This window comes from Anopheles cruzii, chromosome 3 (genome assembly GCF_943734635.1).
Source record: "Anopheles cruzii chromosome 3, idAnoCruzAS_RS32_06, whole genome shotgun sequence".
NCBI lineage: Eukaryota > Metazoa > Arthropoda > Insecta > Diptera > Culicidae > Anopheles > Anopheles cruzii.
Genome location: NC_069145.1, coordinates 25,343,206 through 25,368,301, shown reverse-complemented (window position 1 = coordinate 25,368,301; position 25,096 = coordinate 25,343,206). Strand labels below are relative to the sequence as shown.

The following is a 25,096-nucleotide window of genomic DNA, read 5'->3' as shown; positions in this document are numbered from 1 at the left end:
CCTTCGACTTATGCTTCGATTCGATGGCCGGAATACTACAAACGCATCGGACCGGGCCCGTTCCGACCCGACGGTGGGCGTGAACGGACAAGGGCACCATGTGTGAGAAACATTATCAAAATCGAATAAATCAAACCGATGCGCCCGTGTGCTCGATACCCGAGCCCTTAAGGCAACCTTCTACTGTTCGGGAAAACTTGGCAACCTTTTGGTCTAACAACATTCTGAAATTGGGATGAAAAATTAATAATTCAAAATGCTTAAACTTTTTATGGGTTTTAAGTTTAACCTTTCTGGATATTGTTAAAAATATTGATTATCGTGTTCTTACCAAAGTCGCAGAAGTAGTAGAAAGCTGCTCGAGCCTCGTTTTGCGTAAGAATCGTAAGGATCGATCGGTTCGATCGGATACCGTGGGAGAACGCCGTAGCGTCCCGAGCCCATCCAACACGCCCATCCTTGGCCAAACGAACTTGGCTTCCTGAAATTAATCCTCGGCCCAGCCCGGCACACCCCGCAGCCTGCCGCGGTGGCGGAGGGCGCCCCAATTTTAATTGCCAACGGGACTCAAAGGATCAATCAAAGCCACATCGGGACGGAGACGATTGCGATCCAATTTCGCGATCCGCCATCTCGAATCGGCCGCCGCCTAACGATCGCGACGACGACGACGGTTGAGCGAAAATCGAAGCAAATTGTAGGGTCCGCACACCGGCCGGCGTCGATTCATTGGAAAAGGCAGCGCACGGGTTGAACCGCGCGGCAGTGCAGAGTTTTTCCCATGCAACTCTGCAACTCCAGCCCGAAGACGATCCCCGCCGGACGACCGAACCTCGCGCTGGAGACCGAATAATATATATGAAAAAAATAAACAATGTTTTCCTTCGGTTGGATCCGCCGCCATGCAACGGTTTATGCTGCCCGGACCAGGACAGGCAAGTCTGGGAATTTTTAGAACCACCCCGCCGAGCGCCGCCACGCAGGCCGAGGGGGTGCGCTCGCGGTGGACAAGTTGTTTGCTGTACGTTCGTCGATTTAATTAGTTTACATCCGATATAAATAAGGAAGTGATTTAATTTATTTCAATGCTCAGCCCTTCGGCTCAGCTCCGGCTGAGCTTCTTTTTGCGTTTGCCGTTGCCGTGCGTATCCCCCGGCGGCGAGCCTGGCGCTACGCTACTCCGGCCTTCGGAAGATCTTTCGCCGCAGATCGGTGCTTCGCTTATCGCGGCCCGCTGATCAGCTGCGGTAATTTTTCGTCGTCGTTGGCCGGCCGGCCGCTCGAGCCAGTTCGGTACACAATTGACAATCCCGGGTTTGCCACGGGAGCCTGCCACGGACCAACCGACCGCAGGGGTAGCCTTCAAATTTCATGCAAAACTTCACGTGCGCGACTCCGCGTGGAAAGCGAATTTGGCGAATTTGCGTATTCGAATCAAATTGCAATAAAAAAATTGGCTCGAGGATTCGAGGACTCGCGGGAGCCAACAAAGAGACCCAACGAGAGGGAGAGAAACCCAACCGAAAACATAGGCATGAAACAATCAAATCGTCTTTGATGGTTGGCGACCGGCAAAGCCCGGCCTTCAATGGCGATCGTTTGCATGAATACTGGAAGAAAAAAACCCGGAGACTTTGGGCTTTTTCGAGGTGCCCTCGACAGCACTAGGAACGAAGGCACAAGCCGAGCAGCTGCAGCCGACGGGGACGGACAAAACACGACCCGTCCGACGGAGCGGACATTTACACCTGCCTCGCTGTGGTCGCTTCAGGAGCAGCAACTTGTTACAGTCGCCACCTCGAGCAAGTCCGTCTTCAGGCATTACGGAACCGGCGCCCTTTAACAGTGGCGAGTTGTGCTCTAAAAATGGCTCCTTAAAGGACCCAAAGCGGCTGAAGAAAATCCACGTTCCCCATGAGTAGTCGCACCCGGGGTCCCTTTCTCCACGTCTCTAACTAGAACAGTCCAACGCACACGCACACCGTTGACCGTTGGCCGGCAACGTTTGTCGGAAGGGGCGCCGCAAGAACGCAAAATTATGACACGGCCAACGACGACGCCGACGGCGACCGGCGTCTTATCGGCGAACATAGATCTCCACTTAATAATTGTGCCTAGCCGCGGCGGCCGCCCTGTCAGTCGACACCCGAAAATAACAACCAAAAAACAGTGGCGGCCCCCTCGGCGGCCGCGAGGACACCGGAGGTGCGTCACCTTCTGTCACACATGTTTTTTGGTGCCGCGTTTACCTTATGAAGCCGCCGCCATGACAGTCCCCGGTCCGGGGTTCTGCGACATAAATGGGAGAATGTGTAGCTATTATCAATGTCCCCGCACCGGGGCGGGACACAACTTTGCCCTTGATGTCCCCCCCGCCGAAATTGAAACGTCTTCCTGAAGGGCGTCTCTTGCCGGATGGCCGATGTGGGTCGGTCAGCCCCGATCAGTGGCATGGTTTAGCGGAAAATAAATGGTCCATGCTCCGGTGGGCAGCGAAATTACGGGAACCAAATTACGTATGAAATTGTTTCGAATCGCGGTGTGGACAGTGGAATTTGTGTGTTCCGGGTGATAGTGGCCCCTCGCTTTGGGAATGAGTACTCCGCGGTAATGAGTAGCGACATCAATCTGTTTGCTAGCGATTTGTTCGACTCAAATGATAATGGCACCATTTTAAAACAAATTTAAATCGAAACCGAAAGGTTGGTGCACTCTGTGGTCAACGTGGAGTGCCATGACAGGATCACGGACCGAAATGCCGGTTATGATTCCCCAGCTAAAACCTACCTGGGCCACGGGTTTTAGTAGCACCGTCGGTTGGCTAACGAGCATCTTGGGCATCCAGCCCGATCCATAACACCGATTCCCATGGCTCACGCCGAGCCCACTGTGGTTCTAATAAAACGCAAAGAATTATATTTATTCGTTCGCATACCGCGTCCGTGGGATCGGGCGCGCGCGCCCAGTGACGAAGGTGAGTGACAACACTCGCTGCCAGGAACCTCGCGGGATCGGACCCGAGAGCCCAAGTTTCGAAGGAGAGACGGGAAAAAAATCGGGAACCCTGTTGTCCGGTTGTACCATAATAAGCCATGATTCATGCAATATTAGTATCGCTCGACGCGCCGAACGTCTTCGTCATCGTCAGGACGCCCCGAGGCCCCGCGTCCAGAAAAAGACGAAGGAGTCGAACGAAACGTCTCGCTCCACCGGTGACCGGTGGGTTCGGTACCCACGCTCTGCGGGGCGCCAACCAGCGGGCCAGTGATGGTGTACGGTTCCCGAGAGCAGCGGTTCTCAGGAACACGGTTGCACATGTCCAGCTTCCTTCGCTTCCACGAAACGTCGCGCCACACAGAACGGACGTGGCGGACGCGGACGATGTAACTTTTCTTGACTTTATTGACTAATTTAAATTAATTTCTCATCGAGCGAGGCGAGCGACCGAGAGTGGGAGCGAGAAGGACCGACTCAAAAGAGGACGGAGTGAGTGAGTGAGACAGAGAGTAGAGGCTCAGCTCCCCAGTTCCGGGCGGATAAAGTTTTTGGGAGCAAAAGATGCGCACGGATGATGGTTATCACTCGGCCGTCGGCCTCCCCGCCGGGGGTTCGCTTCCGTTCCAGGATGGGGATGTGGGTACATTTAATTAGCTGCAACTATGTGCCAAACTGTGTGCACTCCCGCGAGCATAAGCGCCATCCGCGCCGGGTAATCCGCGGGATGATTTGTTTCTCCCAACCCAACTGGACTCGAAACCCCCCCGCGGGGTGTCCTCGGCCATCGGCAGCTCCGTTCGCGGCTGGAAGCTGCTCAATTATCCACTAATTGCCGCCACCACCAGCGCGGTAAAAGGTTCGGCGTTTGGTTAATTGACACTCCGAAAACAGTCGGCGAGGCCCGACCGCATCGGCATCGGTGTCGCACCGAAATGTGACACCGTTTCGCTTGTAGGTCGGGTCTTTTCGCGGGTGAAGGCAATTTGGGAGCCGAGCCGGGGCCCGAGCGGAACTGATTGCGCCCCGAAAATTGGGGGGCCCCAATTTGGAGAGCTCCGGGGCAGATATTCCGGCTTGCGTTGAGGCGACCTTTAAAATGCTTGTACACCACCGCGGCCACCACCACCACGTCTAATGTATGCTAAACGGGGTGCAGGCGAGTGTACTTGACTCTGGCCGCCGTGGCCCCGAATCACCGAAGCGTTATTATCTCCCGGGGCATCTCCCGGGCTCCACCAATCCGGGCGTACATTAAATCCATAAAAACCGCATTCCTGGTCGCCGCGCAGGGCGCCGGAAGCTAAATGCTGTGGTCAGGCTGTTTCCAGCATATTTTGGAACCGCGCGGACGGCGGCGGACCGGTGCACCTTCGGACACAGCTTGGCGCGTCGTTGCACTCAGCGGCAAACGTTGGGCAGCAACCAGTGAGTAGGGTCTATGATATGATGTGTCCTTGCCTCGGCTGGGGTCACAGTGTAGGCTTTCAGACGATCGATAAACCGGTTTTCGGCCGCCCGGAGAACTCGAGTCGAAGTTCATCACGCAGATCGACGTCATCGCGACGTCGAGCTCTGGGAGGCTGACTGGCTGGCGCTAGACCGCCCGATCCGCTGCGACGTGATCGACACAACCTGCACGTCGTCCTGGGTGGTGGATATCGCCGCCCGTACCCCTGTGTTCCGACAGGTTTAATTCAATCCATTACAGGCTCGATTAAAGCGGCACGATCGTAAATTAGTCGTGTTTTCGACTGCTCCGCACGTGCTGCCGGTCTCCGGTCTCCGTGCTCGTGATGGTTAATAATTGTACAAAAGTGCATAAATTAGTAGTAGGGGAAACCATAATTCCCGCGCCCGATCACGATGGGGTCACCGTCAGCTGCGCGGTGTGTCAGGTTGAAGTTCTGGCGCGCGCGCTGGGAGACCCGGATCCGGACCCCGGGTCGCTGGGACGCCCGTCGTGCTCCCGACCCGGAGAACAGTCAGTCAGTCTAAGCCCCCCGTCAGCCAGTCAAGAGCTCGTCAGTCAAGTCAAATCAGTGGGCCCTACCGACCCACGGGCCACGGCGCGGGCATGAATGGGTCCGAGTGACATTGAGATAATCACGATTCCATCTCGGGTCCATCGCGGCCGCCGCGTGGAGCTCCAGAAGTTGGAGGCCTGAGCCAGAGACTGTCACTCGGCACCAGATCCGGGGATCTGTCTTCGTCATCGCGGACCCATCTGAGGGTCTGGCTATTCTAGAACCACCTTCAGTCGCTCCCGGTATTCCTGTTTGCGGGAATGCCACAAGAATGTTGCCCGCTGGTCGGTGCTACCGCGCATTCTAGGGTCTGCCACACGAACGGGAGCCGCCATCGGGCGAAAGAATGAGGCCAAACCATGGGGGGGGGGGATATGTCCCAGTAAACGGTTACGTCGAGCAGGACGGGAACTCTTGGAGCGGGTTTCGGGGATAATTCATTCAAGTTGCAACTCGCAAATTAGGCCTTCAGGCGGTTGGCGCACTGTTTTGGAAAAGTTTCATAATTTCCACAGCCAACTTCAGCAACCTCCGGTGGCCGGAAGGCGCTTCCCGGAATTCATTTGCATATTACCACGTGGCTTGCGGCCAAAGCGCGGACTTTGGGCGGATTTGAATAAATACTGCTTTTGTTAGGTCTGGAACGGAAAGGAGCGCAGAAAGTGAAACGTCCAAAAACCGGGCCGAATCTCCCGGCCCGGACCCGCCCGGCCACGTGGGTCGCAAGGTCACGACGCTGGGGCCGCTGGCGTAACCTTGCCGCTGCGCGGCGCTGTGTTGCGGTCCGTTATGTTAATGAGGTTAATTATTGAGGGTATAAAATTTATCGATAAATCAGTTTGGCTCATCATTTGCGGCTCGCTGTGCGGTCGCGGTGCGGCCACGGTTCGCCTGCCGACCGACCGACCGACTGCAGCGCGACCACGACACGGCTGGCAGCGCCGACGCCGACGAGCTTAGAAGGAGAGCTCGGAGGCGAGCTCGTAAATTCTGGTGTCGAGTGCGCGCCGCGGCCTGTTGAGTGAGTCGTCCGCGGAACGTACTGCTGCCGGAAGTAGACCTTAGCCCGCTGACAGCCCGGTGGGCCAACCCGAACCGGTGGGCTCGGGGCCGGGGCTGACATGTTTATTATCAATTGAGGCAAAAATATTAGCCCAACAGTCGCGCGAGGCCCACTCCGAGAGGCCCTAGTCTTGTTAGAGGCCCTAGCTTCGGAAGAACTCCCCACTTTTTGGGGCGCGCATTACGCGGTGAATCGCGGACGAATTGATATCTTTATAGCGGCCGGCGGCCACGTATTCGTGACAAGCCGTTTTCGTGGTACTTTAACTAATTCGAAGAATTCATTAGCCGCCCGAATGCGGCCCGCTCTAGGGGCCGCGACCGGCCGACACTGGTTTTTATGTGCGTTTAATTGTGTCGAACACGGTTTAAAAGCGGACCCCAAAACGGCTCGAACCGATCGACGATCGGTGATCTGCCCGATCGATCCGATCTTCTCGTGAGCGGTCTCCGCCGAACCCGCGCGGCCCGGTCTCGGGTAATTTAATTAATTTTCAAACATAAAATTTCCGGCCATCCTTTCGGGAACTGGTGTTCGGCGCATAAAATCGCGGCACGCGGGAGTGTGTCCGGCGTCGCCAAATTTCCAGCGAAACTGAAACGCGATACATTCCAATTAGCATCTCGTCTGGCTGTGGGCCCCCGGACGCTACGGGCCCGGCGGACGGTTTTCGGATGGGTTTGACCTGACTCCGAGGGGTGTGCAGGGATCTTCCGCGTGGCCCAGGCCGTGGGGATTGATGAGCGTTTCGGGCGGGATGGCCAGCGGTTGCGCTTCTTCCCTTTCGGCTGGAACGGGTGAACCCGGTGAACGCCCGGCTATGGTCGCGTCAGCACCATTCGATTTTTAGCGCGACGCGATCCTGGGGCTTGCCAATAAATTAGAACCCGTAGAGGTCGCGTTCCGCGAATGGCCGCCGAATGGCGAATGGCGAAGACGGTGTCCGGTCCACGTTGCCGTCCGTCGCTAATATAGTTGTCAGGAAGGAATCGCGGGACGCGCTATTTTGTCGCCGACCGCAGATGGATGCTGCAAGAGCGTGGCGAAGCCCAGGGCCGGGCAAACCGTCCCGCAAGGACCTGCCGTGATATATGGCACCGCCGGTTGCCCGACGTGAAATTCTTCACGAGCTCAATAATTTGCGTACCAATTTTGCGCCGTGCTCTCTCTGCGCCTACGGCCGTCGTCCGAGGTGTGCATTCTTCGCGCGCGGATTTCTCATTCGCCAAGTGCCACGTTGCGTTACCCGGGGAGGCCCAACACCGCGATCGAAAGGGAGAGAGAGAGAGAGAGGGAGCAAAGAAAAACGGACCACAAAATATGCTCCCGGCGAAGGCGATGCGCACTTTGTGCGAAACTTCCAACCAAAGTTCCAACTGTAACATATATTTTAACACCATAATTTAACTACCGACTACCGCCGGCTGGCCGACTCCCGGGGACTTCGTTCTTCCCCCTTTCGAAAGTTGGCATCCATCGCAGACTCCTTCGCGCGAGGACGCTCGATGCGCAGAAGCGGCATTAGTTGGCGCGTACTTTGGCGTTCGCGGTCCGTCGGAGGGAATACATTCTGCGGGGTGTCGTCCACCTACACCACCGCCCTGCCCCACGCTAAGAAGCGGAGCCGGTGGTGGTGGCGGCGGCAATGGGTGGCAAGAAAATCAATGTGTTGCGAAAGTGTGGGGCGAACCCCGAGATAAATGTGCCGAGGGAGGTGCGAATTCAAAGCAGGGAAAAGGTTGAAACAAAAGCGCGAGAGAGAGGGAGAAAGAGAGAGCGAGAGAGCGAGAGAGCAAAGTACGCAACATCGGCCCAACGCACCAGAAGCATAAATCAATGTCAACTTTCCGGGACCGGGGGCCGCGCGCGTTGGGGACCCCTTGGGAGATGGCGTATGTTGTGCTGTGGCGTTGTAACGCAGCTGCACCTGGCCGGCAGGAGGTGGTCGTACCGGCACCACCCCCGCCCGGTGGGTGTACTTATGTGTGAGGTCGACGGGCTGGCTGGGAGCTTTTCAGTCTGCCAGACAGCCAGCCAGCGTCGAAGTCAAAGTTGGCAGAAACATTGAAACAATTCCTGGAATACAGCGCCACATATGCAAGGGAAACTGGTTGTAGCATTTGAGTGGACACAGCGGGGACCTACAAGCATAAGAACGCACTTTGAGGGATAAAAAAACGAGGAGAAATGAACTTTCATCATGCGAAAGGGGCCTCAAACTTCACAGAGCACACACAGTTGAGACCACAAAAAAACGAGTTACCATCAAACTGTTCACTGCAGACAGATTTCTGACAGACACGTCACTTTAGTGGTCTACAATTTCACAGTCCCGAGGAGTTGGCCTGGATCCATGATTACAAAGGACAGAGGTGATCATGCAGGCCAAAAGGACACTTTCTTGTTGTGGGCGAACCTAACCCACATTTGACCATAAATGCGCCGATCGGCCAGAGAATAGTCTTGATGTGAACTTTCGATTACAGTCGACCAAGAAGTCAGAAGTCAGTCGTCTTCAGAGACCGAGGATGAAGCCCAAAATGTCGATTGTGGCTGTCGCTGTATGGCACGTAACGCCGTCCTGTTGAATTCAAATCGTCGTCCATATTTTCAGCTTCAATTTCCCCGAAGAACCAATCAGCCAACATTACTCAGTAGCGTACGCCATCGGCGGTTACGGCTCCTTCTTCATTTTCGAAGAAAAATGGATGGATGATGCCGCCAATCCAAAATCCGCACCAAGCAGTCACTCGTTGTCGGTGCATTGGCTTCTCTTGCTCGACGACATTGAAGACTTTTAATAAAATAGTAATTATTGTTTCCCAATTTTCTGTAAGCGTATAGCGTCCTATTTCGTGAATGTCAAAGTTATCACTGAATATTCATAATTTTCAGAATAAAGTTTGACGTTTTAAAAGTCAAGTAATCGGTAGTTTAAAATCCAAACACTTGAATTGTTTCTTTATAGAAATTTAATGGCAACAAATATTGGTTTCAGGCACCGTCATTAGAAGGCTACTGTTAGTGGTAGTAATGTCATTACTTAATGTAATCATAATTTATATTTTATGTTAAATTGTTAAACACCTTTCGCCGAGAAGTCCTTACCTGAAGCTCGTACTGTCACTGAACACCGATTTTCGCCGGAAACAATATCCAGGCGAAAGGATCGAACACCTTCGCCACCGCCGCCGGTTCGAGCAGCTTCGATCCCAGCGGGCCCACGAACGGATTCATTGTCTCGTTCGCTAGTCCCGGCCACACTACATCGCCTGTGTGGTCCGCCGTCCCTCCCTCCACGGCACTCATGCCACGGCACTATTGGGTCGTGACTAGAAACAAATGGTTATAATAAAATTACACTTTGTGTGCCATAAATTCGCGATAGGCTTCGCGGTAACGATATGGCGAGCGCTCAGCCAACCATAACGACGTTCTGGTTGCGATGTTGCCGATGTTGCCGGGGTTCGATGAAAAGTCGCTTACGCCACGCCACGGGAACTCTTCGTCCGGGTTGTTTTTTTTCTGTGCGCCCTGTTTTGAGCAGGAAATAGGCGAAAGGGCTTTCTTAAGTAAAAAATATTTTCCTCCTTCGTTCCGTACGAAATCTCTGCTCGCCACGCGTCCATCGCTCGCTGCTGACGATGACGCCGACGACGATGATGATGATGATGGTGCTGCTAGTGGTTAAATTACTACAATAATAACATAAACAGCAACACTAGCGGCAGCACGAGCGGGGAGGTAATGGAATTTGTAGCAACGATGTCGATACTCCGCCGGGACGTCCCACCGCGCGGCCGGGTCCCGAAACGGAGTCTCTGCCGCCGTCGTGGCCAACCGCAGCATGGCTCTGCCGGGCTTTTTATGCTTTGCGATTCGCGTGGTTTTTTGCGCGAATTTTGCGCTCTTTCTCTCTGCTTCATGTTTTCCCACCGACCCCCCGATGTTCTCCCCACCACCGCAACAGAACCGACCGATGTAGACGTCTTCAGTGTTTGGCCCCGACGAGCCCCGACGGGCCCCGCCGAGACTCCCTCCAGTTCTTTATCAATTTATTAGATTATAGGTGATTTTTATATGAACAACGATTGTTATTGTTTTAACCAGGCAACCGGCAGACGACAGCGAAAACGGGGCCATAACCTCCAGCCACGCACCTTATTAATTTTGCAGCCATGCAGCCCTCCACCACCTTCGCCGCTGCCCCTGGCGTGGGTGGCCGTGGTACCGTTCGATGGATTTTCTCGCAAGAAAGTTTTTCGCCGCGAACCGAAAGGCAACCGAGAGGCAACCGTGGCGCTGCTGTTCCATAAATTGGCCCAAGAAATTACCGAACGAAGACAAATAAGGAGCACGACTTGCGGGGTCCCTCCTCACGGCACAATAGGCTTCGTGCAAGACCCCTCTCGGTGGCCTTGAGTGGTCTAGCGTTGGCCACTGCGGGATTAAGGTCGCACCGTGGGCCACAGCCATTAACTTCTGAAGTAGGCAGTTGGCCTCCCGGTGAACCGAGCGATCGAAATGCGGAAGTGAACGCTTCATTTGCGCCCGGACAAGCGTAACGCAGGGAGCGGCCTCTACACGCAGACAGATGACATCCCTAACACATCACGCCAGGAGCCCGGATCGTTCGGATATTAGACGTGACACAAATCTTCCACCGCAGCGCTCCGTTAAACCGCCGGCGCACTCCCCGGCCGGCTTGCGGTGGCTACGGTTTCGGTTAACGATAATCCGATTTGCGCAATTCAATTAACGCGCCAAGAAGTCGCTGCCGGGATGGAATCCGCAGTCTTGGGTGCCCGGTACCCCGATTATGGCACACCATGGGGACCGAGAAAATTGCCAAACTAAAGTCGTTCCTTCGGAAACGGGGCGAAAGGAGAACGAGCATAAACATAAAAGCAAACAAATGGGCCAGACACGGCTGCCGGGAAGCCATAAGCCACAACCGGATCCCCGAGAGAGGCAACAATAACGCAACCATCGAACGGGAAGAGAGAGAACCGGCGAAGATACGCGGGAATGTCGCTCGATCGACGCCAAATCTTTGCTGCCGAAGACCCGAAAGGCATCGACTGATGGGATGAAGTCACGGGAACGGCGGGATTGTGCGCTTTTAATAAGCAGCGAGGAATCGATCTCAATCCCGGTGCCGATGTTGGGGACTCCAACATTTCAGACTCCGTTTTAATCACCACTAAGCATCCCATGCATCATTGTGACGCGCCGCGTCTGCTCTGCGGTCGGTTCTATTGCTTTTGGGCACTCCAATTAAGAGCCTCACTGTTGGCTGTCTGTTCCGCAGTTAATCTGTTTGTTTCTAATCTGCACTTTTTTGACTTATTAGGGTTCCTGTTTCATCGCTTCGCTGGTGACTGGCCATTCGCTGATTTTCATTTGATTGCTCCCAAGCCAACTCTTCTCCAAAACGTTTCAATCAACTTCCGGGCGGTTCCGGACACTCGAAGCAACACTAATGGCCGAATTCAGTCGAACCGGAATTTACGGCGTGCCGGGCGTGCGATGCTCATAAATTGTGAAGGTGCGACTCCGGAGCAGTCGCGTCCGGCAGGGTCAAGTCGGGGCACCCAAGACACACAGTTCCAATTTCAAGTAGCGCTTGTAGGAGACTTTTTGAGCCACCCGGCCCTCTAGGCATCTCGCTAGGCAACCCAGACAATGCGCCCAGAAGGTGTGCCCGGCCGGCCGCTGGAGTGGTCAGAGATTTTCATTAATAAAATACAACCGCCACGGTCGTGGCGGCAGAACAGCAGAACACGAAAAATGGTATGTCAAGAATTTTGACGTTTCCAAGACGTCTTCCACCGCCGCCGCCGTTGGCCGGGAGTGGGATTTGGATTTTCTTTTATTGTTTCTGACCACCGGCTCTGGGCTTGGAGGAGTTTCCGCAGCATAAAAGCGCTGGAGGGGGGTTGCGTGGTGGCGTCAACAGTTTCGGTAGCCAGAACCGTTTGACTGCCCCCCGTCGACCCGACTGACCCCGAAGCTATCGGTTCCCGGTTGTGGTTTTTTTTTGCGTCAAACGAAAGCACCCCAAAAAAAAACGCGGGCAAGCAACATATTCGTAGCAGGCCTCGACTTTATCGTGTGGGCCGAGACCCGGGCGGGCCTCTCTCTCCATCTTCGCTGTCAGCCGCGGCCTACTACCATTACTTAGCGGCTCGCTGGCGCGTATCAATCAAAGAAAGCCGGGGAAATATTTCACTAATGGAAGCTGATTTATGTCCATCAACTGGGAGGCCAACATAAAAGGACGGCCTCTGCGTGGCCGCACGGCAATAGAAAGACGGCCAAGAAGAAGAAGCAGAAATCGTGTTTTGGTTTGGCACCGACAGTAGGCCTGCTGCGGTTTCCAACACACCGTGTGCTATCTGGTCAGTCGGACGGACTGTGGCGTTTATCGGTACCCAGGGAGTTGACACTTTTAATTAAAGCCGATTTCGCGGAAATCGATACACGCCAGCCACAGATAAAAACCAATTAATAACACCTCTCTGTTGACAGTCGTCGGAGGGGGCTCACTCCGAATCCAAAAAAAGGAGCAGCAACAACTTAACAACACCGGACACACCCGCGTTCGCCCGCGCCCGGAATGGGAACAACCGGAACCGGTTCCGCTTCAAAGTGTCAACCGAAGTTGGAGCCCGAAAAAAAGAGCAACAAGAGCTCCACGACGCGCGTGCTCGCCCATGTCAGTTGCTTCATTTCGATTCATTTATATTTTTATAAACTCCAGCTCGTTCCCGGGTCTCCGTGTCCGCGACCGCAGGTGACCCCTGCAGGTCCTCGAACGCGGCGGCGACGGCGGCGGCGGGAGCGAAACCCAAAACAACAATTACCGGATTGACGGATTGGAATCGGATTGGATCGGATTTTCTAATACCGACCGGGTATGGTGGCCGAGGCACACATACACACCCGGACACAGACACACTCGCAGGAGTGACATGCGTGAAATGGAACCACGGACAGCGCCCCCGAAAGCACAATGCACGCCTTCGAGAGAGGTTATGGTTTTAATTGGGTTAATGTCAGTTTGACAGGTCCGCAAGCGCGCGCGCGCACACACGCCTCGCCTGTGTGTGTCTGTGTGCTTTTGATTTCCCATTTGGGGCGCTGGGTGGTGGACTCTGTTGCTGGCCCCTCGGTTCCTAGCTTCTTCGGAGCCCCGGCTTTCGGCGTCATCCATCTTTTGGGCGCAGGAGGTAGTTTGTTTGTTACACGCTTCTACGGGGCTACAAAATTGATGAACTGCCCGTCGCCCGTCCGTCATCGTACGGTGGCCCCAACACACACCAACACGAGGACGGGTGCGCACACTCGCGGAGAGTGACGCTCCATCATCCATTATTCAAAGTCATCCAAGCGTCGAAGGACCGTTGGGCGAGGGTGGTTGGATTGGCAAGCGGGGGCCGGTTGGGGGTGGCCCTCACGGCTAAAGGACGCCAGCTACACCACCACAGCCACCGGCGTTCATGTTTGGCTTCTGGCGTCACCATGGCAACGTCGTCGTCGTCGAAGGTGACTTGGAGCATATGCCTCGCGCGGGGGTTTTGTACACGCACGCACCAGAAGCTGTCAAAACAGGCGCAGCAGGCGATGCATCCTGATCCGGTGCGCTCTCCGGAGAGCATAACAACATAACCCTCTCTCTCTCTCTCTGGTGATGAGATTTTCTCACCGCGCGGGTGAAAAGTGGGCGTGGAAATCGGCACGCTCGGAACGGGTTCGCCGGTGGGTGGTGGGTGGGGGAGCAGCTTGCCGTCTCGCTCTCACTTTGTCTCACTGTCTCGCTCTTTCGCTTCGCGTGTCGCGCGCGCACTGGTGTTGGTGCCGGTGGGTGGCGTTCTTTTAATCGGAGTTGCTGCTACCGACCGTCCGTCAGCCGTTGTCTGTCGCTGCCACCACCCCCTACCCCTTGGTCCGGCAAGCAAAAAAAAATAATTCCCTTTTTTTGTCGGCTGAAGTTTCCCTTTTGTGCGGGAAAATCTTTCGTGCCAAACGGACGGAGGGGGGCCCGGGTGGGGGCCAATGTGGCACCCGCCGCTCCTCTCCGGCCACCGTATTACTCCTGGGGTCTGGAGTGAAAATACAAAATGGATTTTATCGATTTTCCATCCACTGAGTGTGACTGGCCCGTCGTTGCCACGCCGTGCAATCGGATTCGGACGTTTAATTTGGTTATAATTAATGTGGCGGCCACCGGCCACAGGGTGCGTCGCCCCGGGCCGGCGGGAAATGCATCGGGGGTGCCCCCCGACCGGGAAAACAAATGACCGTAATGGGAATGCCATTACCGTCGGAATGCGTGTTACACCGGGGAATTCGGGGGCTCCTGTGGGTTGCGGGGCCCGACTCGGCACGCATATCGATTCCGTGCGGTCACTTCGTGGGGGGGCAGGATGGGCTGACGGGGGGATTGCATAAATAACGAACGTCACGGAAATGGGATTTACATTGAGCGTAATCAACCCCGCATTACCGGGTCGAGCCAGGCCGGACCGCGTCCTTTCGGTTCACTTTCGCTTTCCCGGCGGCGGCGGATCGGTCGTGTTTAATTTTCACGCCCGTACCTGGGACGCCGGGGGGGACTGTCACCTGGGCGCGGATCGAAACGGAGCCGAGCCCCAAAGCACGCTTTAATAGATGAGGAGCGAAGCGAAACTCTTTAAGCTAAGCGGCCAAACGGGGGCCTACAAACTTTACACCCCGACAGCTCGTTTGTCTTGCGCTTGCCACGTGTTCCGCGAGCCGTAAGGGAAAACGACGGAAAATTAAGGTGCCATCTCGACCTGGGTTCCCATCCATCATCCGCGGCCGCACGGTTTCTGGTGGACTCCGGGCGAAACGACGCACGAAATTGTTAATGAAATTCAACAACCAACTCCGGCGGCGGGTGTGTGGCAGGCGAAATGGACACGAAGCCCGCACTAATGGTTCGTTGTGGGGAATTTATTAATCCCGGGGCCCCAAAAGCCGGGTCGGTCAGTTCGGCAACTCACACAAATGAAATCTTTCGCTCGGTTGTCGCTTTTAAATTGATTTCGGCTGCCCGGCGCTATCCATTATTAATTTTCCAACCGAAAATTTTCTTCGGCCATAAAGTAACACCCAAACCCGCCACCGTCACGGCAGCGAAAAGCGGTTTCGAAACACCCGAGCGTCACTAAATGGCGCATGGCGGCGAGCTTGGGGCTGTTTTTCTGCCGACTGTCAGCAAATCATATTTCACCGCTTACACCGTGGACCGTGGCCCCCGAGTAAGCCAAAAAACAAATGATGACTAACGAACCGATTTACGATCCATGTGTGTGTGTGCGTCACATTTCATTTGGAAGATGGCCTCAAACGTCAGGCCGGGCCGCGGCCCGTTATGAACTCATTAAAATCCACCACAAACGGTAGCGGCAAGGACCAGCCGCAGCGGCATAAAAACCGAGCCAATTCCACTAATGACATTTCAATCTTTCTGCTCCGTAACCAACCGAGCTGGCTGCAATGTTACACCGCCGCCGTGGCCGATGCAATCGTTCGAGTAGATTGCACCTCCCGAGCGCTCCGGGGCCGAAGCAAAATTGGACACTAGGCCTGTGGCCCGGAGGCTCCAAATCCGTCGCGCGCAGGTTGCGCAACCGGAAAGTTGATGGCCATCCGCGTGCGCCACCTTGTAAGCCCTCCCGCGGGGGGTACCGGTTCTTGGGTCGGGGTGTGTGCAATAAATCACCTTCGCGCCGTAATTGTTTTCCCGAGGTGATGCATTTCTGGTTTTTCCGGCCACCCGCCGCCCGCGGGCACCAGAAACGTTGCCGGGGTGTCCCGGATTTAATAAATGTCGCCGAACCGCGTCCGACCGCGAGCGTAATAGACGAACCTTCGACGCGACCCGCGATAATGAACATGTTTTCTGATGTATGATTACTAATTTCTGGTTTACGGTTTCCCTCTTCCCTTTGCAGTCGCTTCAAAGTGCCGCCCGACGCGCGGGAACATCGTGCGCCAACTGCAAAACGACCACCACCACGCTGTGGCGAAGGAACCAGGGCGGTGAACCCGTTTGCAACGCTTGCGGGCTCTACTACAAGCTGCACAACGTAAGTACGCCTCGATCTTTGCCGATCGATCATAAATTATCAATCCGGGGCAGAAAAAGGGGCTTCGCATCGATCCCGCAATCCATCCCGGATTATCCGGCCTAGCCCGGTCCGGTCCGGGGGTTCATCCGGTCCAGTCCGTCGGCAATAAAATCGATGGACAATAATGACCCCCAGCGGAGATCCTTCCGAAGGAGGCTGTGTCGGCGCCGCCGCTCGGAAGCGATTAATATTCGGCGCCGATCCGACGTGCGAAGGGGATATCCGGGGCACGCCGTAAGGACGATTTGCCAGCGTCCAGCGCGCGACATGAGCGTTAATGATGCCACGCTCGTTTCCGGGATGCTCCGGCAACAGTCAGCTGCCAATAACCAAAGTTCCCAGTGGTCCTGCCTCTCTCTCTCGAGCAGCATCTTCGGATTTGGTTTATTTAATCAAAAGTAAACAGAATTTAAAAACACGCACACACACACAGCAAAAAATACGCTACAAACGAGCGGCGAGTGGAATCAAATATCATTCGACAGGAAATTAACTTCATCTTCTAATCAACCATCAACCAGCCACGGCGGAGGCTGCTCCGGCACCCTTCGATGTGCGGCACAAGATAGCGCCCCCGGTCCGGGCACGGGCTTAAGGAGGGTGGCTCAAGGCGAAAGAAACAGATTATAACACCGACTCGTGACCGACGGTGGCACGTGGCGTGGAAAAACTCGGCGTCACGAGGGGCCCGGGCGCCCGGAAATCGACCGTGGCAGGGCACGGCGTGTGTGTGTGTGGATTCAATTCCGGCCGGGCAAGCTGTCCCCCTGTCCGCTTCAAGGATTCGCCTCAAGGATAATCAATCTCGCCACGATCACACGCAGCCCACGGCGGCCCCGGCGGGTTCCGAACACGATAATAGAGTGTAAATGGTTTGGGAAGTGAGATAAGATTGATTTACTCGTGATTTTCGCCGCCAATTCGGGGTGTCCGCGTGTGTGTGTGGGGAGGGCTTTTCCCGAGCGCGATTCTCCGAAGGATCTGCTTCCGGATCCGTACGGCGACAGCCCCTAACGCGAGAGGGTGGAACTCAAAGCGGAGCAATGAATACCAATCGGAGCTGTGGAAGGGAATCCGTGTGGCCGTTTCCGAGGGCCTCGGCTGGTACTTGATCTGGTAATTGACCGAAGCCGGCCCTGATTACGCTTCCCTTCGGTAGCGGAACAATCGCGGGAGCTGCTCGGGGTTGCCGATCCCAGCTCGGACTGCGACGCGTCGCGTTCGAACTGACACTGACCCAAGGCAAAGACCCCTTCAAAAAGCCATCCATCTCGCGAAGACGAAACGAGCGAATTGTCAACCGCGTCTGCTCTTCTCACCAGCCTTGGGACGTCTTGGGAAACCGACCCAAAAGCACATAATGATGATACGCCACGGCCCGCCACGGCACGGCACGGCACGGTACGGCGTTCCGAACTGTCCGCGGCCACGGCCACCGTTCGGTTGTGAGTGACAGTTGAAAAGAGCGCGTCGGGAAGGCCGCGTCAAGCGTCGTTCCGACGTACGCGAAGGCGGTGGCCAAGACGCCACTGCCACCTGTCAACGTCGAGAAAATTGGACCAACGGTAGCCGCAAATGACCGCCAGCCCCAAGTGTGTGTGTGAGTGGCGCTTTCCGCGCAATTATGGCCCCGGTGAAATCCGAACGAAACCGCTTTTCATTCATCGGCTCCCGGGTTTGGTCCGGGGGTTTTGGGAGGGACGACGACGACGGAGCAGTCAGTTGTCAGTGGAACGGCCCCAAAATGTCCGACCGACGGGCGGAGGTCCCAAAGCCTCGCCGGCCGGCTGCAAAATGTTTATTAGAAAATTATAATTAATATTTAAAGCACGCCAACCACACTGGCCGCAGTGTGCCCGTGTGTGTGTGTGACCCGACCCAGCCAACCCCTGGCCGTCGGCGGGAGAGAATTCATTATTCTAATTTATGCAAAAATGACCACCGCCGCCGCCGCGTGCAATGCCGGTCGGTCAGCCAACCGGTCAATGGCACCCTAGCGTAGCATAAACAAGGAAAAAATGGCCCAGGAAAAACGGAAACGAAAGGTGCGTGCGTGCCATGTCCCGGGGCCAGAATTTGATTCCGAAATTCGAAAGACATTAACGAAATGGTGACCCCGGTCAAGAAGCCGGCTCACCAGCAAAATTTGCTGTCTATCGGCGAAGAAAACGCGGAAAGGAGCATTAAAAAATTAAAACTACATCAACTTCGAATCAACCCGTGTCTGTCCCGAAACCGCCCCCAAAGGAAGGCCACCCGGCAACCCGGTAACGGGAAAAAGGCCTGGCGTGGGGAAACATGCCGGGGAAAGCTCTCCAAGGCGTCGCGCCGGACACGGGACACGGGGGTAGCAAAACAATGAAAGAGAGCGAACGGAGGATATTGAAATATGAGTCGCCCGGGGGGTTCCTAGCGCAGCATAAATGAATTGTTATGACCATAATAATGGTCATTATCATTAAAATGTGTGTGTTTTTCGGACGAAGCGTAGTGGTTAAGGCGATGTTGTGTGAAAGATTTCAGAAATGAGGTATCATTTTCCCAAAAACCGCCGCTAAAAATGCTGGGAAATTAAAAAACCTAACCACACCGGGGGTCATGGGAGGTGTAAAAACCCGGTGGAGGTGTTCTCGGAAGCCCACCCGATTCTGCTAATCATCCGCCCTATCATCCGTAGTGCGTGCATTTTGGTTGGTTGGGTTGCAATTTCAGCAACCCCAAAAACAATTGGACATTGGATTGGCAACCGATAGTAACTGACGGGAGGTCTTTTATCGTCGCACGTCGCGCGATCGGGAATCGGACATGATCTTATCGCGAGCCACCTTCTAGTGGCCACATTGTGACGAGGTACACAGATGTAATTAGCAGAGAATAGGAGGAAAATCCTAAATTAATGGCCAATACGATAAGCTGATCACGCCGTGGACACTCGGCGACGCCCGCGATCTAATCGCGTCCGTGTCCGCTACGTGCGCATTCGCGGTGTCCGATTTTTTGGGTTCACAGATAACCACATTTACGACGATTAGGGGTGACTTTTTTGTGGGTGACTCCCGCGCGAGATCGATCACTTTAGTGTCCCGCGAGCGCGGTGCAAGATGCGCGGTGTCTGATGCACGTCCCGATGCGTGGCACACGGGAGCGGGATCCGTCATGTCGCTCGTCGGGATCTGGAGGCGTAGCTGATAATCTGCCGTGCAGTGCCGTGAGCTCCCATCGCGCGCACGCCCGCCCGCCGTAAATCCGGATCCAACGTCTGACAGCTGTCACGGTGGCGTTGATGACGCTCCACACCACACGCTCTGTCTTGAGTCTGTCGTTCTCGTGGCCACCCGTGGCCGTAAGGTGCCGTATGGAAAACGGAACCCGGTGCAGGAGTGACACATTGCCGCGATGGCGATCTCGCCCGGCGGCGATGGTGGTGGTCCCGCTTACGCTCCTGCGACCTCACCTTGAATGGCCCAAAAAACTAACATTTATTTGCACAAATAATTGTAACAGCAAAGAGTCCGGAATCCAGGACCCGAACCCAAGAGCCAATCCCCCCCCGGTCGGCGGTCCTTTAAGTAATTGATATCCTTACGGAGCGGGCCTACGGAGGGAAAAGGTCCTCGGTCCTGGTCCTTGCTGGCAACAATGGCAACAACACGGCAAACACAGTTACACGATTGCAGCTTGTGCATTGTGTCACCGGCGGCTTCGAGAGGATTTCCCGTGGCTTTCGATAAGTGGTTTCAATTCATTCGCCATTCGGCTACCTGCATTCCAACCCAACAACCCTGCAGAAGGGACGCTGACCCTTGTTTCGGGTCACAGCCCAGTGTGTGTGTGTGTGTCACGGGAGGATGCAATTCTGCGCAAGCCAATTTGACAATTGACAGATACCAACGTTCCAACACCGTCTCACGGAAACAGAGAGAGAGAGAGAGAGAGCGGGAAGAAACGGGGACATGGGACCCGATTGACGATTGACGGTAGGCAGGAAATGAAGAATTGCGAAAGATTACGATCACAAAGCCCGGCGACCGCCTTTCGCGAGCAAAACAGCTTCACCTGAGGAGCCGCCAGGGGTTCGGAACAAATATGTTGACCAGGATCCAGAACCTTCCAGACGTCGTCGTCGTGGTCGTCGTCCTACTGAAATCCGACCTCCGAGGAGGCTCCGCCTGCAGGACCGAGTGAACCGCGCATTCGCGCATCAATTTCCAAATCACATCCCTCACAGATCGTTATCCTTATCGGGGTCGATCTTGTTTTGAGGTACCATTACGCATCGCAGGACGACGCATCGGCCTCGGCGCTTTAAATGTGCCGAAAATAAGCGCGCCGGCCGGCCGGGCCCCCGTTTGTAATTAAATAAATTTTTAATGATTCAATTTATCTTCGAAAAATCATCGGAACCATTTATCCCGTTTCGTCATCTCCACCGGTGGCCCCGCCCCGGACCGGTGGCGGGGAGAAAGAAAGTGCCCCTCCATTGGTCGGCAAGTAATGAAGTTAGATGTAGCGTACGGAACGCCAATTAACGCGTTTAATAACTTTGCTCGATTTCGCTCGACGACGGCGCTCGTTGTCGGCTTCGTCGTCGTCGTCGTCGTCGTCGTCGTTCCCGTCGCCGGTGGATTATTTCGCCGGAATGCTGATTTGCATCAAGATTTATGCCCTCACGCACGCCCCAGCAACGCGCAGATCCATTCGATCCGCTTCTTCGGGCCTACGCGATCGCACACGCAGCCTAATTAGGAACCACTGTGCCTGGCTGGGACTGACTGGCTGAATCGAGCCGATTGACTCCAAGATCCGGAGCGGGTTCCCAGAATCCGCGTCCAGAACTACCACGCGCCGGCGGCGGCGGCACCACGGTCCAAATAGTAAATAGACATCACTTAACGCCACATTTAGCCCTACGACGAGGGCACCCGACGAGAGTGGGGGGTCCACAGCATACGCCACGTCGTCGTCGGGCCAAATCGAGCATAACCGCGGCGCGAATGAGGGGCACGTGCCGCGCGCGGCTCCGTTACGCCGTTGCGCTAATCTTTGCGCGAGGATCTTCCGCGTGTTCCGCGCAACAAGCGCAGCGAGCAGTAAATGCAACGCCAGCCGCCGGCCGGAATGGCGGAAACGCAGGGCCGATATTAGCCGACCAAAAGTGCCGATTTAAATGTCGCCCATTTTTTAACCTTTCTTTTCACTTTTAACCCGACAAACTGAGCATCATTTCATGTGTTTCTCTCTCTCTCTCGGTCTGTCTCGCAGGTTAACCGGCCGCTAACGATGAAGAAGGAGGGCATCCAAACGAGAAACCGCAAACTGTCGTCAAAGTCGAAGAAGAAGAAAGGCATCCCCGGCTCGTGTCTTCCGCTCGGCAGCCATCTCGGTGATCTGATGAAGCCGCTCGACCACAAACCCTCGTTCCCGGGCGGTTTTCCCGGCTCCATGGGTAAGTTCTCGTCCGCAGCCGTCGCGCCCATGGAGGCCCACCGCGACAGTAGCTAATGTAACCGCTCCGGTTTTTCTTCCCTCTCAACAGGACAACACGGTCACCTGTCGGGGGGACTACATCCGGCGCACACGCACATGCACGGTGGCTGGTACACGACCGGCATGGGGGCGCTCGGAACTTCCGGCGGGCTGCAGAACGGCTTCGGAGGCGCCGGGTCGCTCGGCGGCGGCGTAGTGCCCCACTCGCAATCCTACCATCTAGGACTCAACTCGATGGTAAGTCTTTGACGTTAACGTACCAGCTAACACATACACACACATTTGGATTGAAGCAGCCAGAGCAGATTAAGTTATTTATGAGTTTTTGATGTTTAAAATGCAAAATCAACAATTAGAGACGTGTGATGTCGAATTCTCACGGCGTTTCTCACCTTGTAAAACCGGTAAGCCTTTAGTAATCATCTCAACTACAATTCTTCTTTAATCTGCCAAATATATTCAACGAAAACATCGATCAGAAGGTACACAAGTCCCTTTTGTTAATGTTATTCGACGTAAACTGTTTGACCTTGTTTTTACAAACTTTTCCGAACTTAAATAAGAAAATTTAAGGCTTTTCTAATTGCGTGTGGCTAATATCTTTCATGTGCATCAATGATCCATGAAAAAGAAGAAACTAAACATGTTTTTGGCCGACTTTTGATTGGTTTAAATAAATTTTTCATCGTCGCATTTCATAACATCTGTTGCCTTGTTGAAATGAATTAAAATTGAAATTGAAATATGAATGTAAATGAGATAATTAAAATCACGAGATAAATGCGAGATGCGAGGAAAACAAAAGGTAGAGTTGCAAAGTGAGGGATTCTCTGGTTGATCTGAAGATCACCTGATCATCAGGATTGATCTGGATTGATCGTCTTCAATGTGAAAGACGAAAATACGGCACCGGGGTTTCTGCCAGATGAAAAAAACGCCAGCAAACCCTTAGAAAGGAAGAAGCTGCTTGGAAAATTGCTCTATAAATCGTGGAAAAGGACTTCATTCTTAGCCAGGCTAGATCAACTGCGGACCTCACCAGTATTCACAAGCAGAGACGTGCGCCTATTTCTACTATTTAAGCAACTAATAAAGGGAATATTCTATTTGAGTGCTGCCCTTTTCATTGGATTTTTCTCACTCAAATTTGTATCCGTTTTTCCGTCCTTTCTTTCGGGATTTTCCCTTCACAGAGCTGGCGCTCGGAGTACACGTGATGGAGCACCGGCAACTTTAATACCAATCTGTTCGAGTTCAGCACCTCGCCGAAGCTTCAGCAGCAGCATCAACAGCAACAACAGCACCACCACCACCAGCACCAGCAACAACAGCAGCATCAGCACCACCAGCAACAGCCGCAGCACCAGCTACAGCACCAGCACCAGCTACACCAACATCAACAGCAGCAGCAACAGCAACAGCAATCGCCATCGTCGCCGACGTCGTCGCTGTCGTCGATAGCGAACGCGGCCTCCCTGCTGGAGCAGCACCACCTGGGCCTCCACCAGCTGCCCCTCGAGCACCACCTGGAGGCGTCGGCCGCCACCGCCACCCAGCTCCACCTGCACCACCAGCACCAGCTGCATCTGGCGGCGAGCGCAAGTCAAGTACAAATCTGAATTCCCCGTGTTCGGCCTTCCCAGGAGCACCTCCGGGGGCTGCGTTTCTAGTCACCCGACAGGCACCCCACCCCCAGCACAACCCCGTTTCTTCTGGTCCTTCCGGTGCATCTTGCCGCCCACCCCCCGCCCTTTTCCCGAGCCAGGCCGTGACGCCTTCTGATGGAATTTAACCCTGCGAAACAGAGCAAACTAAAGGATACTTGCATACGAGGACGATCGTACCGACCGATCAGTATTATTGATGATTTTCAACCGAGCACCGGAACACCGGAAGCCAGCAACCCTCTTCCGGTTTCCGGTGCGCGCCAAGACAGCCGCCAGATAGAGACAGAGAGAGAGAGGACGAAAGTTACGCGCGAGCAAACGAATTTAACCCACTCGGCGCCGGTATCGGTGGAAAGTGCCCCGAAGGACAAACAAAACAGGGGGAAAGAACCGGAAGAAGAAGTGGAAAGTGGTGTGGAAATTCCTAGCGAAGGCCCGCGTTGTTTGCTTTTTGCTGTAGTGTGTGTAAATAAGATTTAAAGTCGCGCGATAAATTACGCGATCGCGCGGCGCGCACACAGCCAGCCCGAACACAGTGGAGAGAGCATAAAACCATTTGTTTTGTGTTGATTGTTTTTCCGTTCCCTGATGTGTTTGTTTGTTTTGTGGTTTGTGCCACACGCTGGGAGGCGGACACTCCGTGGGGGAAGCGTTTGAATGGGAGCTGCATTCCCACCGGGATTGCACTTTGGGCGCATTGCAGCCGGAGCCGAACGCAACTGTAAAAGAAGCGGAAGTGATGTAAGAAAACAATTGATTACCAGCAAGCAAATAGCGCAAATAGCGCGCCCGTTGCAAATGGAAAGCAGAGCACCATCAACAAAGCAGGGTTGATAGAGCAGAGACAGTGGACCGTTGCTGTTGTTGTTGTTGTTTCCTCGCACAGTTCAGGAAGGCAGCAGTGAACAATCGAAGTTGTTTTTATAGCAACAAACAAAACATGCATGAAAATGCTGCTAATCGATCGATCGAACAGGAAACAGTTCAACGGATGATTTCAATCGGGAAACAGAAACTTGCCAACGGACCAACTGCCAGAGGGCAAGTGCGACGCGCGAAACACACGCGGATGGATCGCGTATCCGTACGTGTGTGTGAAAAGTGGAGAAAAGTGCAATTTTCTTAGTTTGAATTATTACACACGATTGGCTCGAGACACTGATCGGGGTTGAGGGGTTTTTGGCCGGCGACGGCACGCCCGTCGGATCGTGCGCGAGAGCCCGTCTCCTGTAAGTTAGTATTATTTATTTATATTTTCTTATTTTACTGACGATTAGTTTCACACTTGTTTCCTTCACAACACTTCACTTCACTGGTCCTGGTGCATAATGCAATTTTAGGTGAACCAAACCCACTTTCGTGTGTTGGCGAGTTTTAAGCAAACAATCGTTAAATGAAAGTAGCGCAGAAAAAAAGCGGGACAAAAGCGAGAATGTGGAAAATAGAAACAAACGCAAAAACAAACACAGAAGCAGATGCCATATAAATAAGTAGAGTGTAAAATTTATGATCGAACGGCGCGAAAGATGGACAAAAACAAGCAAAACGACAACCTTACGAAACGTTGCGTGGATCGATCGAAGAACAGTTGCGGAAAGGTTTGTTTTTGCAATGGGGCGAACATGGAAACCGCGCCTGGATGCGTGAGCGGAGCGTGCGTGTGCGGAGCATTGGAGCGTAACGAGCGTCAAACAAAAA

The 25,096-nt window shown here is 54.2% G+C and overlaps 1 protein-coding gene across 1 annotated transcript in view; it reads left to right on the top strand.

Moving 5' to 3' along the window:
• The window catches only part of LOC128272381 (endothelial transcription factor GATA-2), a 71,932-nt gene extending 48,984 nt beyond the window's left edge, over positions 1–22,948 (top strand). Inside the window, exons 4-7 of the mRNA XM_053010182.1 lie at positions 16,068–16,202; positions 21,507–21,690; positions 21,781–21,968; positions 22,925–22,948. Of these exons, the coding sequence (XP_052866142.1) occupies positions 16,068–16,202; positions 21,507–21,690; positions 21,781–21,968; positions 22,925–22,948 (531 nt within the window). The remainder of the gene's footprint in view (positions 1–16,067; positions 16,203–21,506; positions 21,691–21,780; positions 21,969–22,924) is intronic.
• Positions 22,949–25,096: the final 2,148 nt, after the last annotated feature.